General features: G+C 33.7%; 2 protein-coding genes and 1 non-coding gene across 3 annotated transcripts; 2 read left to right on the top strand and 1 right to left on the bottom strand.

Annotated features, from left to right (window-relative positions):
• The first annotated feature begins 5,611 nt into the window (after positions 1 to 5,611).
• LOC139858350 (uncharacterized) lies at positions 5,612 to 8,934 on the top strand. Its single transcript, XM_071847203.1, has 7 exons — positions 5,612 to 5,703; positions 5,831 to 5,871; positions 7,221 to 7,278; positions 7,417 to 7,510; positions 8,288 to 8,372; positions 8,465 to 8,530; positions 8,674 to 8,934. The coding sequence occupies exons 1-7, from the start codon at positions 5,640 to 5,642 to the stop codon at positions 8,764 to 8,766; spliced, it is 501 nt and encodes a 166-aa protein (XP_071703304.1). The 5' UTR covers positions 5,612 to 5,639; the 3' UTR covers positions 8,767 to 8,934.
• Positions 8,935 to 9,964: 1,030 nt separating this feature from the next.
• TRNAL-AAG (transfer RNA leucine (anticodon AAG)) lies at positions 9,965 to 10,045 on the top strand. The gene has a single exon. It is a non-coding gene; the product is annotated as a tRNA-Leu (tRNA).
• Positions 10,046 to 10,384: 339 nt separating this feature from the next.
• Positions 10,385 to 15,216, bottom strand: LOC139858026 (protein NUCLEAR FUSION DEFECTIVE 4-like). Its single transcript, XM_071846880.1, has 3 exons — positions 14,881 to 15,216; positions 11,563 to 12,482; positions 10,385 to 11,109 (listed from the first exon to the last, which is right to left on the bottom strand). The coding sequence occupies exons 1-3, from the start codon at positions 15,214 to 15,216 to the stop codon at positions 10,602 to 10,604; spliced, it is 1,764 nt and encodes a 587-aa protein (XP_071702981.1). The 3' UTR covers positions 10,385 to 10,601.
• Positions 15,217 to 15,598: the final 382 nt, after the last annotated feature.

Raw genomic sequence — 15,598 nt, 5'->3', positions numbered from 1 at the left:
ATGACATTTTACTATTTTTAAAGGTGAATTTTGCACTTTTAGATCTTAGGATAAGTAATACTTTCACATGTGAATTGTTGTGCATGTTTATATACCACTATGATACTTGTTTTTATTTAATATTTTATTTTGGTACATCGAGAATCATGTTGGGGCGACTATCACTAGCTACAAAACGTTGCTGCTTTTATAATGTCTTTGTTTTATTATTCAATTAATTTTTAGCCTTTTTTTTATTTCTCTAGATTGATAACCTTATTTTTGTTTTTGTTTCAAAATTTTATATTAAATGCGAATATATGAGAGTGTAGTTTCATTTTAATGATAATTAATGGCGGCAAAACACATATTTGAAGTAACTACATTCCCCACAAAATTGGGCAAAATTTTGTGGAAAATTTTTCGAAAAATTTTCAAATGCAGATTAGGCCCATTTTCTCAAGATAACTAGAAAACGGTCGTACGAGCAAGTCTTCCTTAAGGCTTTCCCCCGTTCGAAGCAAGTTAGATTCTGAAAATGACATTTTACTATTTTTAAAGGTGAATTTTTCACTTTTTAATCTTAGGATAAGTAATACCTTCACATGTAAATTGTTGTGCCTGTTTAAATACCATTATGATACTTGTTTTTATTGAATATTGTATTTAGCTACATCGAGAATCATGTTGGGGCTACTATCTCACCACTAGCTACAAAACGTTGTAGCTTTTATAATGTGTATGTTTTATTGTTCGTGTATTTTTAGCCGCTTTTTTATTTCTTTAGATTTATAACCTTATTTTTGTTTTTGTTTCTAAATTTCATATTGAATGCGACTATATGAGAGTGTAGTTTCATTTTGATGATAATTAATGGTGGCAAAACACATATTTAAAATCACTACATTCCCAACAAAATTGGGCAAAAATTTGTGGAGAATTTTTCGAAAAATTTTCATTTACAGATTAGGTCGATTTTTGTAAGATAAATAGAAAACGGCGCTACGAGCAAGACTTACTTATGGCTTTCCCCCGTTCGAAGAAGGCTAGATTCCGAAAATGACAGTTTACTATTTTTCAAGGTGAATTTTGCACTTTTAGATCTTAGGATAAGTAATACCTTCACATGTGAATTGTTGTGCCTGTTTAAATACCACTATGATACTTGTTTTTATTTAATGTTATATTTAGGTACATCGAGAATCATGTTGGGGCTACTATCTCACCACTAGCTACAAAACGTTGGTGCTTTTAAAATGTCTTTGTTTTATTGTTCGAGTATTTTTAGCCTTTTTTTATTTCTCAAGAATCATAACCTTATTTTTGTTTTTGTTTCTAAATTTCATATTAAATGCGAATTTATGAGAGTGTAGTTTCATTTTGGTGATAATTAATGGCGGCAAAACACATATTTGACGTCACTACATTCCCCACAAAATCGGACAAAATTTTGTGGAGTATTTTTCGAAAAGTTTTCAATTGCAGATTAGGCCCATTTTCGCAACTTAACTAGAAAACAACGGTACGAGCAAGACTTCCTTAAGGTTTTCCCCCGTTCAAAGCAGTTTAGATTCCGATAATAACATTTAACTATTGTTAAAGGTAAATTTTCACTTTTAGATCTTAGGATAAGTAATACCTTCACATGTGAATTGTTGTGCATATTTAAATACCACTATGATATTTGTTTTTATTTAATATTGTATTTAGGTACATCGAGAATCATGTTGGGGCTACTATCTCCCCACTTGCTACAAAACGTTGTTGCTTTTAAAATGCTTTTTGTTTTATTGTTTGAGTATTTTTAGCCGCTTTTTTATTTTTCTCGAGATTCATAACCTTATTTTGCTTTTTTCTAAATTTCATATTGAATGTGAATATATGATAGTGTAGTTTTATTTTGATGATAATTAATGGCGACAAAACACATATTTCAAGTCACTACATTCCCCACAAAGTCTGGCAATTTTTGTGGAGAATTTTTCGAAAAATTTTCAAATACAGATTACGCCAATTTTTGTAAGATAACTAGAAAACGGCGCTACGAGCAAGACTTCCTTAAGGTTTTCCCCCGTTCGAAGCAGTTTAGATTCCGAAAATGACATTTTACTATTTTATAGGTGAATTTTGCACTTTTGGATCTTAGGATAAGTAATACCTTCACATGTGAATTGTTGTGCATCTTTAAATACCACTATGATACTTGTTTTTATTTAATATTGTATTTTGGTACATTGAGAATCATGTTGGGGCTATTATGTCACCACTAGCTACAAAACGTTGCTGCTTTTATAATGTCTATGTTTTATTGTTCGAGTATTTTTAGCCGCTTTTTTATTTCTCGAGGTTCATAACCTTATTTTTGTTACTAAATTTCATATTGAATGCAAATATATGAGAGTGTAGTTTCATTTTGTTGATAAATAATGGCGGTAAAACACATATTTGTAGTCACTACATTCCCCACAAAATCGGGCAAAATTTTGTGGAGAATTTTCCGTAAAAATTTTCAATTACAGATAAGGCCTAATTTTTGGAACAAAACTAGAAAACGACGCTACGAGCAATATTTCCTTAAGGCTTTCCATCGTTCGAAGCAGTTTAGATTCTAAAAATGACATTTAACTATTTTTAAACGTGAATTTTGCACTTTTAGATCTTAGGATAAGTAATACCTTCGCGTGTGAATTGTTGTGCATGTTTATATACCAATATGATACTTGTTTTTATTTAATATTGTATTTAGGTACATCGAGAATCATGTTGGGGCTACTATCTCACAACTAGCTACAAAACGTTGCTGCTTTCATAATATCTATGTTTTATTGTTCGAGTATTTTTAGCCGCTTTTTTATTTCTCGAGATTCATAACCTTATTTTTGTTTTTTTTCTTCTAAATTTCATATTGAATGCGAATATATGATAGTGTTGTTTCATTTTGATGATAATTAATGGCGGCAAAATACATATTTGAAGTCACTACATTCCCCACAAAATCAGAAAAAACTTTGTGGAGAATTTTCATAAAATTTTTAAATTGCAGATTAGGTCCATTTTCGCAAGATAACGAGAAAACGGCGATACGAGCAAGATTTTCTTAAGACTTTCCCCCGTTCGAAGCAGTTTAGATTACGAAAATGACATTTTACTATTTTTAAAAGTGGATATTTCGCTTTTAGATCTTAGGATAAGTAATACCTTCACATGTGAATTGTTGTGCCTATTTAAATACCGCTATGATACTTGTCTTTATTTAATATTGTATTTAGGTACATCAAGAATCATGTTGGGGCTAATATCTCACCACTAGCTACAAAACGTTGCTGCTTTTATAATTTCTTTGTTTTATTGTTCGAGTATTTTTAGCCGCTTTTTTATTTCTTTAGATTCATAACCTTATTTTTGTTACTAAATTTTATATTGAATGCAGATATATGAGAGTGTAGTTTCATTTTGATGATAAATAATGGCTGTAAAACACATAGTTGAAGTCACTACATTCCCTATAAAATCGGGCAAAATTTTGTGAAGAATTTTCCGAAAAATTTTCAATTGTAGATTAGGCCCATTTTCGCAAGATAACTAGAAAATGGCGCTATGTGCAAGACTTCCTTATGGCTTTTCCCCGTTCGAAGCAGGCTAGGTTCCGAAAATGACATTTTACTATTTTTAAAGGTGAATTTTGCACTTTAGATCTTAGGATAAGTAATACCTTCACATGTGAATTGCTGTGTCTGTTTAAATACCAATATGATACTTGTTTTTATATAATATTATATTTAGGTACATCGAGAATCACGTTGGGGCTAGTATCTCACCACTAGCTACAAAACGTTGCTGCTTTTATAACGTCTTTGTTTTATTGTTCGAGTATTTTTAGTCGCTTTTTTATTTCTCTAGATTCGTAACCTTATTTTTAATTTTGTTTCTAAAATTCATATTGAATGCGAATATATGAGAGTCTAATTTCGTTTTGATGATAATTAATGGTAGCAAAACACATATTTAAAGTCACCACATTCCCCACAAAATCGGGCAAAATTTTTGGAGAATTTTCAGAAAAATTTTCAGTTGCAGATTAGGCCCATTTTCGCAAGATAACTTGAAAACAGCGGTACGAGCAAGACTTCCTTAAGGCTTTCCCCCGTTTGAAGCAGTTTAGATTCCGAAAATGACATTTTACTATTTTTAAAGGTGAATTTTTCACTTTTAGATATTAGGATAAGTAATACCTTCACATATGAATTGGGCCTTTCTAGCCCAGTTCAGATAATTGGGCCTTTTGGATCTGGTTATGCTAATTGGCCCGTTTATGCTTACTGGGCCTTTTGCGCCCAATGATAGTATTTGTGCCTTACGGGCCTGCTTCAGCTATCTGGGCCTTTCGGGCCTGCTTCAGCAATATGGTCCTTTTGATCCCGGTTCGGATCCAGTTTTCTTTTGCTGCATCAATTTATTATTCATTACAATTACAATAAATAAATTTTAAATTACAAAACAAATATTAAATATAAAACATAATATTGTTTCAATCCAAATAATATTATAGATTATAATATTGTTTCAACACCACAAATGCAAGAAAATGTCTAGGTAACATCAACATATTACATATTATTGTCTCAAACACACAAACTCATAAAACAATTAATATTCATGTTCAAACATTATAATCAAACCGGCCAACATTTCAAAACACACAAACTCTTCAACCCGCCACCATCTATCTTGATCACTCATCAAAATCTGCCACCTACAATTAAACCATCCATGTATAAGCATAATGATGCACATTATAAAAATGAATCATAATTTTAGTAAAAAATTAACAAAGACATACCTCGATCAACGCAGTATGCCAAGCAGTAGACGTACTAATGACGTCATGAATGTATCTCATATGCTCAAATGGAGTAAGCAAAACTTCATTTATTTCGATGGCCACTTGAAGCTCTACCTCACACCAACCAGCTCCAACTTCCGTCTGCAAAACAACGGTAGTTGAATCCATGCTTACCAACTTTCCTCACCGAAGTAGACAGCCCCATAAGATTTAGATATAACCTAAAAATAAGTGCACAAATTTCTTATTACTATATTATCAAATATACAAAAATGGTGAATAGTAACTAGGGGCATTTTCGTCTTTCCATATTTTTTTTAAATTCTAATTAAATTTCACTACACCACCAAAGACCCCCACACTTTTTTCAAATATTCAAATCGACCCCCCAAACAAGGGGTAAAGTGTCAAATAACCATTTTCATAAAAAATCTTAAATAAACTCCACCAAAATATTCAACGGGTCATATCTTCTCGCTCGCAACGAGTTAAATTTTTCCGACACCATCGTTAAACTCGAAATAATTTTAAGAATACAATGTCACCAACTATATGCAAAACGGACGCTTTTTAAAAAAGCTAAATTTTTGGAGTACTTTTCATACACGTTGATTTTGCGTTAAATTTTTAAAAGTCGATAATTACATATCTAAACGCGGAGATAAACATATATTATTAATTTAAAATAACATTGAAATCTTTCACGGGTTATACGTTTTAGTTAATATCTAACGAGAATATTTGTGAAAAATAAAATATTTATATCTATTTACATTTTGGGGGTTGGGGTTTTTAATACATTACCACACAAATAGCTATGCTATCGAGAGAGCAATTGCTTCATCTTTTTGATCGATTCTCTACTCTCACTTCTCAGCCTGGTATCAATTTCCGCTTTAAGTTTTAATTATTTTTCTACATACACTAACACAAGGTCATTATGATTAGCTAATGTATATATTGGGTAAAACGAGTTGGTTAAATTTAGGGTTTTATGCATTTTATCAGATGTTAAGAAACGCATTTCAGATGCAGTCAACGATAACCAGGTATCTGTAATCTATCTTTGTTTTAATCCTTTTATTCAATAAATTTAATAAAAAATTTATTTTGTTACTGTTTTTCTAATTATTCAAGACAACAGTATTGTACTTTAATAGTGATACTAATACTAATTACTGTAGTTATTATTATTTAGCTTAATTCTTTCATTTACCACAACTGTTGTAAGTGACATGGTGCTAATCCGTCTGTGTTTGCAACATTTTGGTGCTTTTTTTTTTTTTTTTTTTTTTTAAGATTATTCTTCGGACCATGCATGTAAAGAAAATGTGGTCATAAGGGACTGTATGCTACCGTTTGTTTTTATTTTTTATGTATGCAAAATAACTTAATCCCATTAGTTAGAAGCACATTACTTAATCCTATTAGTTAGAAGCACATTTCTAAGTCTGCGAGTTTGTAGACTAAATAAGACATTATTTTATCTTATATGTCTTCAGAAAAAACAAACAGTCTGCGGGCGATCAAACATAATACATAATAAAATCTGTAGACTGAAAAACAAACGACACTTTTGTGTAGGTAAACACAAAATTATTGCAAAGTAAGGTTGTTCTCCAAATTGCTAAAGATTTCGATTAGTAGTATTATTACGGACTGTAAAGGTTTCTTTACCGAACAAGGGTAACTTTCTTAAGATTTGACCAAAGTTTGCCATTGGCCTAGCAGTATCGAGGAACCCCTCTGACCACGAGGTCATGGTTCGAGTCCTCTGGAGGACGTTTGTAAATATTCGTGAAAAATTTGTGTAGTGTGTATGTGCGCCTTTCAAAAAAAAAAAAAAAAAAAAAAAAAAAAAAAAAGAGGAACTTGATATCATATCTTGAATTTGATAGATGTCATATAATTATTATATAAATATAAATGATATGATATGCAACAACAACAACAACAACAGTACCCAATACCACTTGAGTGGTGTATGGGGGAGGTGAGATGTAGACAATCCTTCCCTTATCCGAGAATAAAAAACAAGTCATTTCTCCACCCAGAAAAGTAGAGTAAAGTTGTAAGGTTTTCCCTGTTCGGGTTACCCGGGAAGGGCGAGTAATCCGACCCCATACTCTAGTGTACGCAGCCCATCAGGAATACTCCCTGGCTGTTTCCAACCCTTCCCTGGCCACCCCAAGAATTGAACTTCAGACCTCTTGCAAGGATCTCAAGGCCCCAACCACTTGGGCTACCTTGGGATGGTTATAAATGATATGATATGGTTGTACCAAAATAAATATTTGAAAATTTTTAATGCTGATAATGACGTGGGTGCTATTTGATTCATGTAACTAACCATCTTAAGACTGATTGTAACTAAATGACGCTTATAATTTAAATACAGGAAGCTGTAGCTGTGACTACTGCTATTCAGGAGGAAATACTTAATGAAATTGGAGTTGGTAAGTTATGTAGTTTTTCGTAAATTGCATGAAGTTGAAGATGTTTTCTTCTATAAATGTTACATAGATTTGTCTACTGATATGAAAATATTGTAGCGTTACCAACATGCTGACATGGCATGTGATGAACCATTTCAGATCCAGCTTATGGTCTTGCTTGCTTGGCGAAAATAAGCACGGAGTACGAAAATGATCAAGATTTGATGGTTCGCTTTTACGGATTTGTAGCAAAGTAATCTCTCTCTTTCTCTTGTGATCACCGGCAGTGTGTTTTTAACCATTTTGGTTTTCTCAAAGTCTTTAAACAGTGTGATCTCGGTGATGGTACCCTACTTCACTTCTAACATGGTTTAAAAAAACAAAAATCTGCACTGTTTAGCAGAATTTTGCCCTTAGTTTGAGCAAGGTTGTAAAGTCGCAAGTCGGGGACGAGTCCTTCGGGACCTTAAGCACATACATATTAGACATAAATATATCAAAGATAAAACATAAACATTTCTAATGTAGATATAGGGCACAATATCTAAAATTAAAAAAATATTAATTTTGACCAACTTTGACTTCGACCGACTCAAACCCGACTCAGCCCGAGTTTGACCCGACTTTATAGCGTTGACCGCCTTTTCAAGCATTTTTGGGCGAAACGGGACGGTTTAGTTCCTACACCACTCGACCAACTTTTACAACAGTGAGTTTGAGCCTTTGACACTCATAGAAGTTTTTGACATTCTGCAGAGAGTCACTATTTAGTTGATTGTTTATAAAGTTTCAGCTTTGTGAAATTCTTGCTACTTGCAATTAAAAGTAACATCATACAAAATAGATGATTGATAGCTTTTTTATCATCCAAGAAAAAAAATCAAACTAATTTTAAATGTAAATTTCAAAGGTTTTATGCTTCTACTACTGTATGTTACTGCCCTATATGTTTCAATTACTAAGAAAAAAACATATCATAACATTTCTGGATTTATCAATGCCTTAGAATAAGCTTTTATTAAACAAACAGGGAAGAGATGGCATGTGAAGAGGCTGAGCTTGGACCATACGCATACAGTGAGAGATTGCAGATGCAACAAAACTTACACAAACAGGTATAATAATACCTTTTGTCACTGGCGCAATGCGTTTTATTGGTTGGTTTTCGTTGGTGCAAAGTTTTAGTTGGAATGTGTTTTATTTGCAGCAACTGGAGATGTTGAAACAAATGCGTAATTACGGTGTAGATGATCAATCCATGATCTTAGACAAGGTACGCACGTCTTGTTTCCAATCTCTCAATATGTTCGTTGTACAAAAATTAGTAGCAAATATATTCCTTTCTACGTGTGTATTAAATGAATAGGACCTGCAGTATTAACTCAATGACCTGTAATGATGTTGTGTGATTTGCAGCTACGGCAGAAGATGGAGAAAGAAGATTTCGAAAGCGAATCGTCACTTTTTTCAGTGGATGAAATCCAAGAGATTGTTCAAACCAGAGAATAGGGGCCTGTGTATTAATTAACGCAACTGTTGTAATTTGGAAGGCAGACACTATTGTGCAACACAACTTTATTTGTACTGGCCTCTATGGGTATAAATTTATAAATTTATTATTATATTATCTATAACCTTTCTTATATAACAAAAATTTGAAATCTGGCACATTGTGTTTAGTTGCTATTTCCATATTTCCTTAGCTAACTTTGTGGTTTAGAACTGCTGTTTTTCATTTTATTATGTTTACAAATAACAAAGTAAATTATATCGGTAACCCTTGTACTTTACACTAAATTATATTGATAGTTCTTATCTCTTAAATATTACACCGTTCATCTCTGACATACTAAAACTACATGTCTGTGATCCTATCTCTAATGTTCGTTAAGTGTAATAATATGCAAAACTCGAAGGTAAAGATTAAAGAGGTATTTTACAAAAAGCTGAACAATTTATAATATCAAAACCAAGCTCCAAATTGAACACAGGAATAACGGCAATTAACAATGCAGCTACAAAGTAACTGAAATAAAAGCAAAAGAACACATTTCATGACAGTTCGAAACAAATACTCCCCCAACATCTCCTGTCTAATAACCACACGTCCGTTAGGATCCATTTTCTTACAATTCTGAGTCGATTTCTTTACCGTATAAGATGTTTTTATAAGATCGTCTGAGATTGTAATTATTGTGTTTTGAGTAAAAAAAATTAAACAAATGGATCTGAATTATACGGAGTATCTTAGAAATGCAAGGAATATACATGATCAAATGGGAATGCCCGAACTTGCAATTTTTCTTTAATTACTTATTCTTTCGTATTAATAACCGATTAATAATCACTTTTTAGTCATACCAGGAAAACAATATCTTCTATGTTGAAGATTTGTTTTTTCAAATTTATACGTTTTCACATTGTTAAGAGTTAATAGAGTTTTTAAGGGACGTTAAAGATATGGATTATAGATGTGCACTTTTGAGGGATCAATGTAATTTTTTAAAAATAAGGACCATCTGTATAATTTCGAATATAATATAGGGATTATTAATATAATTTCCATCTATACCAAAATATAAAAACATGTGAACACAAATTTTCTGATGCCATGATGCAGTCAGTTTACTCCAAATAAAAGTGTTAGACCTTTTGATGTGTGGAATTTAAGAATTATTAACTTTTCCAAGAGAATAAATTCATATAAGTCGGGATGGCCGAGTTGGTCTAAGGCGACAGATTAAGGTTCTGGTCCGAAAGGGCGTGGGTTCAAATCCCACTCTCGACATCTTAAGTTTTTTATTTTATTTCTGGATCCCAGAATGCATGATTATGTATCTCTCATTGGTTCATAGCTATTGATCAGTATGAACCAATTGTCTGCACAGTTTAATTTTTTGTTTGTGTCAAATAAAATATACAAAATTCAGAAAGAAGTTAGATATATGCTAATCTAAAAAGCTGGTTTAGTTGTTTATATGCTAACCCAATAATTTGTTTCTACTTTGACTAAAAGATCTGAATATGACTACAACACCTACAGACAGATTTTAAAGCTTGCAAAATTAGATAGTCAATGTGTTGAAAATATGTGATGATATTTCAAATAAAATATAAACTGCACACATTTTAATTAGCAGATGAACAGTTGTTTATTATTGTTTACAGTGTTAAGATAAATGCTTGAAATATATTACAATAAAACTGAATTGTATAAAATCAAAACTTCAATCCAAACAATGTACTAACAAATAACAATATACAAACAGAATTCATGACATCAAAATCAAACATTTTGAACTGTGGGAAACAAGTAGATACACCTGCGAAGAAATGGAACAGATTCAAGTTCGGTTCTTCCCATACAAGTGCTGGTAGACAACTTTAGTTCGACCCACAAGTATCAAACTTAAGATAACCGCTATAACACAAAGTCCGGACATTATCATGTAAGTCGTAAAAAAGCACACTGAACCTGTACACTTTGGGGCATCATCAGTATCCAAAAGCTTTGTCAAAAAAGAAGCTGAATGCGTGATGATTTGATTGTGTTGTTGGGCTTGTTTTTCGGCTTCTGAATCGTAAATATTGCTAGCAATGACCCCAGAGAAGACAAGTGAGCCCGCAGGGTTAGCCAGGGTGAGAAAATTGTACAAAGCTCCGAACTTTTTGAGTCCAAATAACTCAGAGGCTGTAGCTGGTATGATAGCCCAGTGGGCCCCGTACCCAAGCCCGATCAAAAGGGTACCCATGTACATAGCACCAGGCCAACCCAAAGCAAACAACAAATGCCCAATTGCCATTACTCCCTGGGCTATAGCCAAAGCTACTGGCCGTGGGTACGCGTAGTCCCTGTGAAGCAATAAAATAGAAAAGATGATAAAAAGAAAATCAACATGCCAAAATTATTTGACGATAGTTTAGGGTTGGCCTAAATGCGGACCTTGGTCAGGTTAAATAAGATATTTAGGGTATCCTAATGGACCGAAACCCACAAATCAGACTTTAGGCCAACCCTAAACTATCGTCTATTAAAATATCTTCTTACTACTAAACTTGTAGAATACAATATCAAATCCTCATAAAACAATATATTCGATACGCTAATCATTTATGAAATTTCATATATTTTGGACAAAAAGAGTTTTCAGTCAACCCGGCTGTCCCGGGCAAACCGTTTCAAACCAAACCTCTTTTGACCACAACCTGCTTGACCCACCCATTTTGCCACCTCACATTTGAAGTTACCCGTCTTGACTATTCACACCAACCCATTCACTTTGCTACCTCTAGTAAATTGTATACCTGACAACGATCTCGGAGAAATAGCCCCCACCAACACGACCCAAAAAGTTCCAAATGCTGATCATGGAAACAAATATGTGCGAATTTTCATATCCTAAAGACTCGCTCATCTGCCCTAAATTGTCGATAACTGTCAAACCCGACCCAGATCCTAATAAAAGTGTCCAAAACAGAAGCCAAAAATCAGCTTTGACCAAAGCCTGTGTAAGGTCAAAGTCTTCACCCCTATGCGGGCGTCTCGTTCGCTTAATCCGCACCGCACCTTCTGCCGCTGCTTGACATAATTTCGATTGTAATCGTAAAAGTCGTTTTTTCCTTTCTAAAGCGGTAAGCGAATCCGTTTCACTACTCGAATGCTCATCTTCCACCTCACTAAATATAATCTCGTGTGGATCGTGTTCTTTATTTTTTGGCTCAGATAAAAGAGTTTCTTGTTCTGAACTTCTCGGGTCAACCGAAAAAGTCAACCATAACGGGATCCCAATCGGAACCACTAAAAGCACAAACAAAATAGCGGTTAAAATTTGGACTATTGTTCGGTTGATATCGATCAAATCCTCTACAAGCATAACGCCCATTAAATACGCGGCCAAAATAAGACAAACACAATAGATTAACGAGAAACTTGATGCGTCTGATAGTCGAAGTTGTCTGTGACCAGCGACGGGTCTAACGATGAACATAAGAGCAATGACTACCATAGATGGCCCCACAGCAACCATGAATATAAGCGAGGCCTTATCGGGCGAATTTATCAATGTGTATATTTGGGTCAAGATTGCACCACTTAACCCTGCAAATCCTTTTAGTATTCCGACAACGGGGCCACGGCTTTTCGGGAAGTTTTGAACACATGAAACTAATGCTACTGTATTGAAGTATGTTTCACCATTGGTTCCAATAAATATGAGAAGACACATCTGCATATGAATATCAATAGAAACTTTAGAACATCTAAAAGTGTGTTTAGTTGCAGAAAATACTCATTCTATTTACTGATATTGAAAATGAAAAACTTTAAACATGTTTTGAAATTACAATTTCTTAAAAATGTTATCAACTCTAATTCATCATTAACATGATTCACACTCTGCATGTTGGACAATCACATCGGTGGTCCGTATAGTGTAATTGACTTGAGTCGAGTTGACACTGCCAAGTTCCAGCTCGACTCAAACTAACTCGAAATGAGCTTCTAATTTCAAGCTTGAGCTCGGTTGACTAATGAACCGATACTTTCAAACTCGGCTCGACTTGATTATCGACTAGATACTTAATATTTTGACTTGGCTGCGGCTGGACTAGATACTTTCATGCTCGACTAGACTTCCGTAATACGGTAAGTATGTTAATAGACATATAAATGGAGGGTAATGGTGTAAAATAACGCAAACTCGATTAGGCTCGCGAGCCTCTCGAGCCGAGTATTTTTCTAGCTCGACTCAAAACTCCACTTGACTCGGACTGTCTCATTAATGTATAGTACCCTGTTTGATATATAGATATATAAAATATAGACCATAAATGCTATAATTTTCAATATATATAATGGGTTTTTCAAAAGTTTTGAAAGAAGTAAATCAGAAGTTTTTTTGTTTTGTCGTTGCATATTTTTTGCCCTCCTAGGACCGATAAGAAAAACAAGTATGTATACTCGAGTTTTCAAAATTTTGGGCCCTTTCGAATTTTTGGGTCATTTTTGATTGCACATGTTAGCACACCCTCTAATACACCTTAATGACGTACGTCACGCCATAAGGAGCGTGCAACGCGTGGCTTTTAAATAATAGCAACTGGTTCAGTAACGCCCCCCAAGTACATGTGATAGATGCATGGAGTAGATCGCGAATATGTATAGAAGGTTCTAAAAAGGTCCATACCGGAAGTCCTAAAAGTTCTAGAACAAGTGGCATTTAATGATGTGGGCTCAACTCCCAATGATTGATTACATCCTAGTAAGAAATTAGAAATGCCACGTCAGCATGGTCAAGCCCATGAATGACATAAAACAACAACAAACTACCAACGAAGCAGTGCTTCAGTGGTACTCGTCACTAATGATCCCTGGGCTCACATGAGGGCCTTATTGGATACAGAAAAGGTGCAGGTTCGATCCGGGCCTGCAACTTCCTTGTGGTGTATTAGGGGGAGGTGTCTTACACGGCTTACTTAGCCCTTACGGGGTGGACGGTATGGGTGACATAGTCACATGGAGTCAGGGTTTCTCCGCCAGAATAAACCTTTTTGGAAACAACAACAAACTCCAATCCCGCACATGGGAGATATGGAGGAGGTGAGATGTAGACATCCTTCCTCTACTTTAGAGTACAAAGAAATCGTTTCTCTAGACACGAGTAGAGAAAAAATTCTCCACCTACAGAAAGAGAAAGTCATCCTTCTCTCTACTCCAGGGTAGAGAGATTGCTTCCGTGAGGACCTTCGGTCAAAAAATAAATAAATAAGTAAATAAAATAGAATAAGAAAATTAAAATAAGAAGATTAAAATAAAATAGAAATAAAAAAATGAATAGATAAATAATAAATAAGTAAATAACAAAAAAGAGGAATAATAACAATAAAAATAAAAATAAGACGCCGTAAAAAATAACATAAACCCTACTATTTGCCTATTTGTGGGTAATATTCTCAAGAAAGAGACCGAACCTTCTACACTAAATTCTCAGGAAAAAGACAAACAACAATACCCCATCATCTCCAATACCCAAACCGAAGGCATACTCATCTGAGGTTGGGGCCCAATCTACCTTTTGACAATCAAGTGAAATTTTTGTTTGATCACGCCTCTTGAGTAGGTCAAACTTGAGCTCCACTTGACTCGTGCCTAGTCAACATCGAGTTCCTCTGGTGTCAATCTCTAGTAGCTTACCATGTTCATTACAATTTTCAGTTTCCCAATTTTGTACCAGATTATGTTTTACTCGACACAAACTCAATTATATCAAACTCAAACTATTCAAATATTCAAATATTGGAGATTTGTTTGTAATCTTAGGTTTTTCATCTTTTTGATGAATTATTCTTTTTCTAATATATTCTCTATTTTCGCCGAAACAAAAAATATATATATTTACCATCTGTCCATATCATAAAACACTAACAAAATCAAACAAAAGTAAGCAAATGGAGAGAGAAAATAACACCAATATTAATCAACGGACAGGATTAAGAGTAACAAACTATCAATCAACACACGTTTAGTTGACTAATAAAAAAAATGATCGGAACAGTAAAACTAACAATAATTCATAATAACAAATAAATAAATAATAAATAATAATAAAGTACTGTAATACTTACAACCCACAATGGCAAGACCGGAGCTTTACCGGTGACAACAAGCCAAACCCAACCATAACCAACAAAATTTTGAAGAGCACCAACTAGTAAAAGAGCCCATAACGGCAATATTTCCGACATACTTCCCGCTAAAAACCCAACACTATCACCAAGATCTTTAGCGACACCTAATCTTGCAACTTGTTTTTGATTATAATTTAATGAACTTTTTATCACTGGTGATATACTTCCAAATAAGTACCCAACACCAGCACATGATTGAATCCACATTGCTGCTACAAAAACAAGCCATCTGTTGTTTAAAAATGTTATCATCAAGTCTTTCACCTTAATCATTTTAATTTAGAGAACAGTAATTAAAAAATAAAAAGATGAAGAAGATGGTGATGTTGTAGTTATGCAGATCTAGATATAGACTAGAGAAGGTCTGCTAGATCAAAATCGATTTTGTTTTTTAGTGGTAAAGGTTTAGTATGTCTAATGTTCTGTTGTCTATGTTTTTTTCTATAATTCTTCAAGTTAATAATCTCATACGGACGGTGGCGACTCCAAGATGAAAACTCAATGGGGTCCAAAAAAATTTTTCAGATAAAATTATATTTGAAGAGTATTTTAGTAGTTATTTACCTCTAAAAAACCTTAAATTTTAAAAAAATATGGAGTCCTATACTTAAATTTAGTGATGTCTTATACAATTTGAATACTACATAGTGTAAAA

This window comes from Rutidosis leptorrhynchoides, chromosome 7 (assembly GCF_046630445.1).
Source record: "Rutidosis leptorrhynchoides isolate AG116_Rl617_1_P2 chromosome 7, CSIRO_AGI_Rlap_v1, whole genome shotgun sequence".
Taxonomy (NCBI): Eukaryota; Viridiplantae; Streptophyta; class Magnoliopsida; order Asterales; family Asteraceae; genus Rutidosis; species Rutidosis leptorrhynchoides.
This window is presented reverse-complemented; position numbering and strand designations above follow the sequence as displayed.

What these genes read in the sequence shown, in the direction of transcription:
- LOC139858026 (XM_071846880.1), bottom strand. Translation starts at nt 15,216, where the DNA reads ATGATTAAGGTGAAAGACTTGATGATAACATTTTTAAACAACAGATGG. An exon ending in CGGTCTTGCCATTGTGGGTT is followed by an intron (nt 12,483 to 14,880) that starts GTAAGTATTACA and finishes ATTCATATGCAG; the next exon opens with ATGTGTCTTCTCATATTTAT. An exon ending in TTCTCCGAGATCGTTGTCAG is followed by an intron (nt 11,110 to 11,562) that starts GTATACAATTTA and finishes ATTGCTTCACAG; the next exon opens with GGACTACGCGTACCCACGGC.
- LOC139858350 (XM_071847203.1), top strand. Translation starts at nt 5,640, where the DNA reads ATGCTATCGAGAGAGCAATTGCTTCATCTTTTTGATCGATTCTCTACT. An exon ending in TTTTACGGATTTGTAGCAAA is followed by an intron (nt 7,511 to 8,287) that starts GTAATCTCTCTC and finishes TTAAACAAACAG; the next exon opens with GGAAGAGATGGCATGTGAAG. An exon ending in AATCCATGATCTTAGACAAG is followed by an intron (nt 8,531 to 8,673) that starts GTACGCACGTCT and finishes TGTGATTTGCAG; the next exon opens with CTACGGCAGAAGATGGAGAA.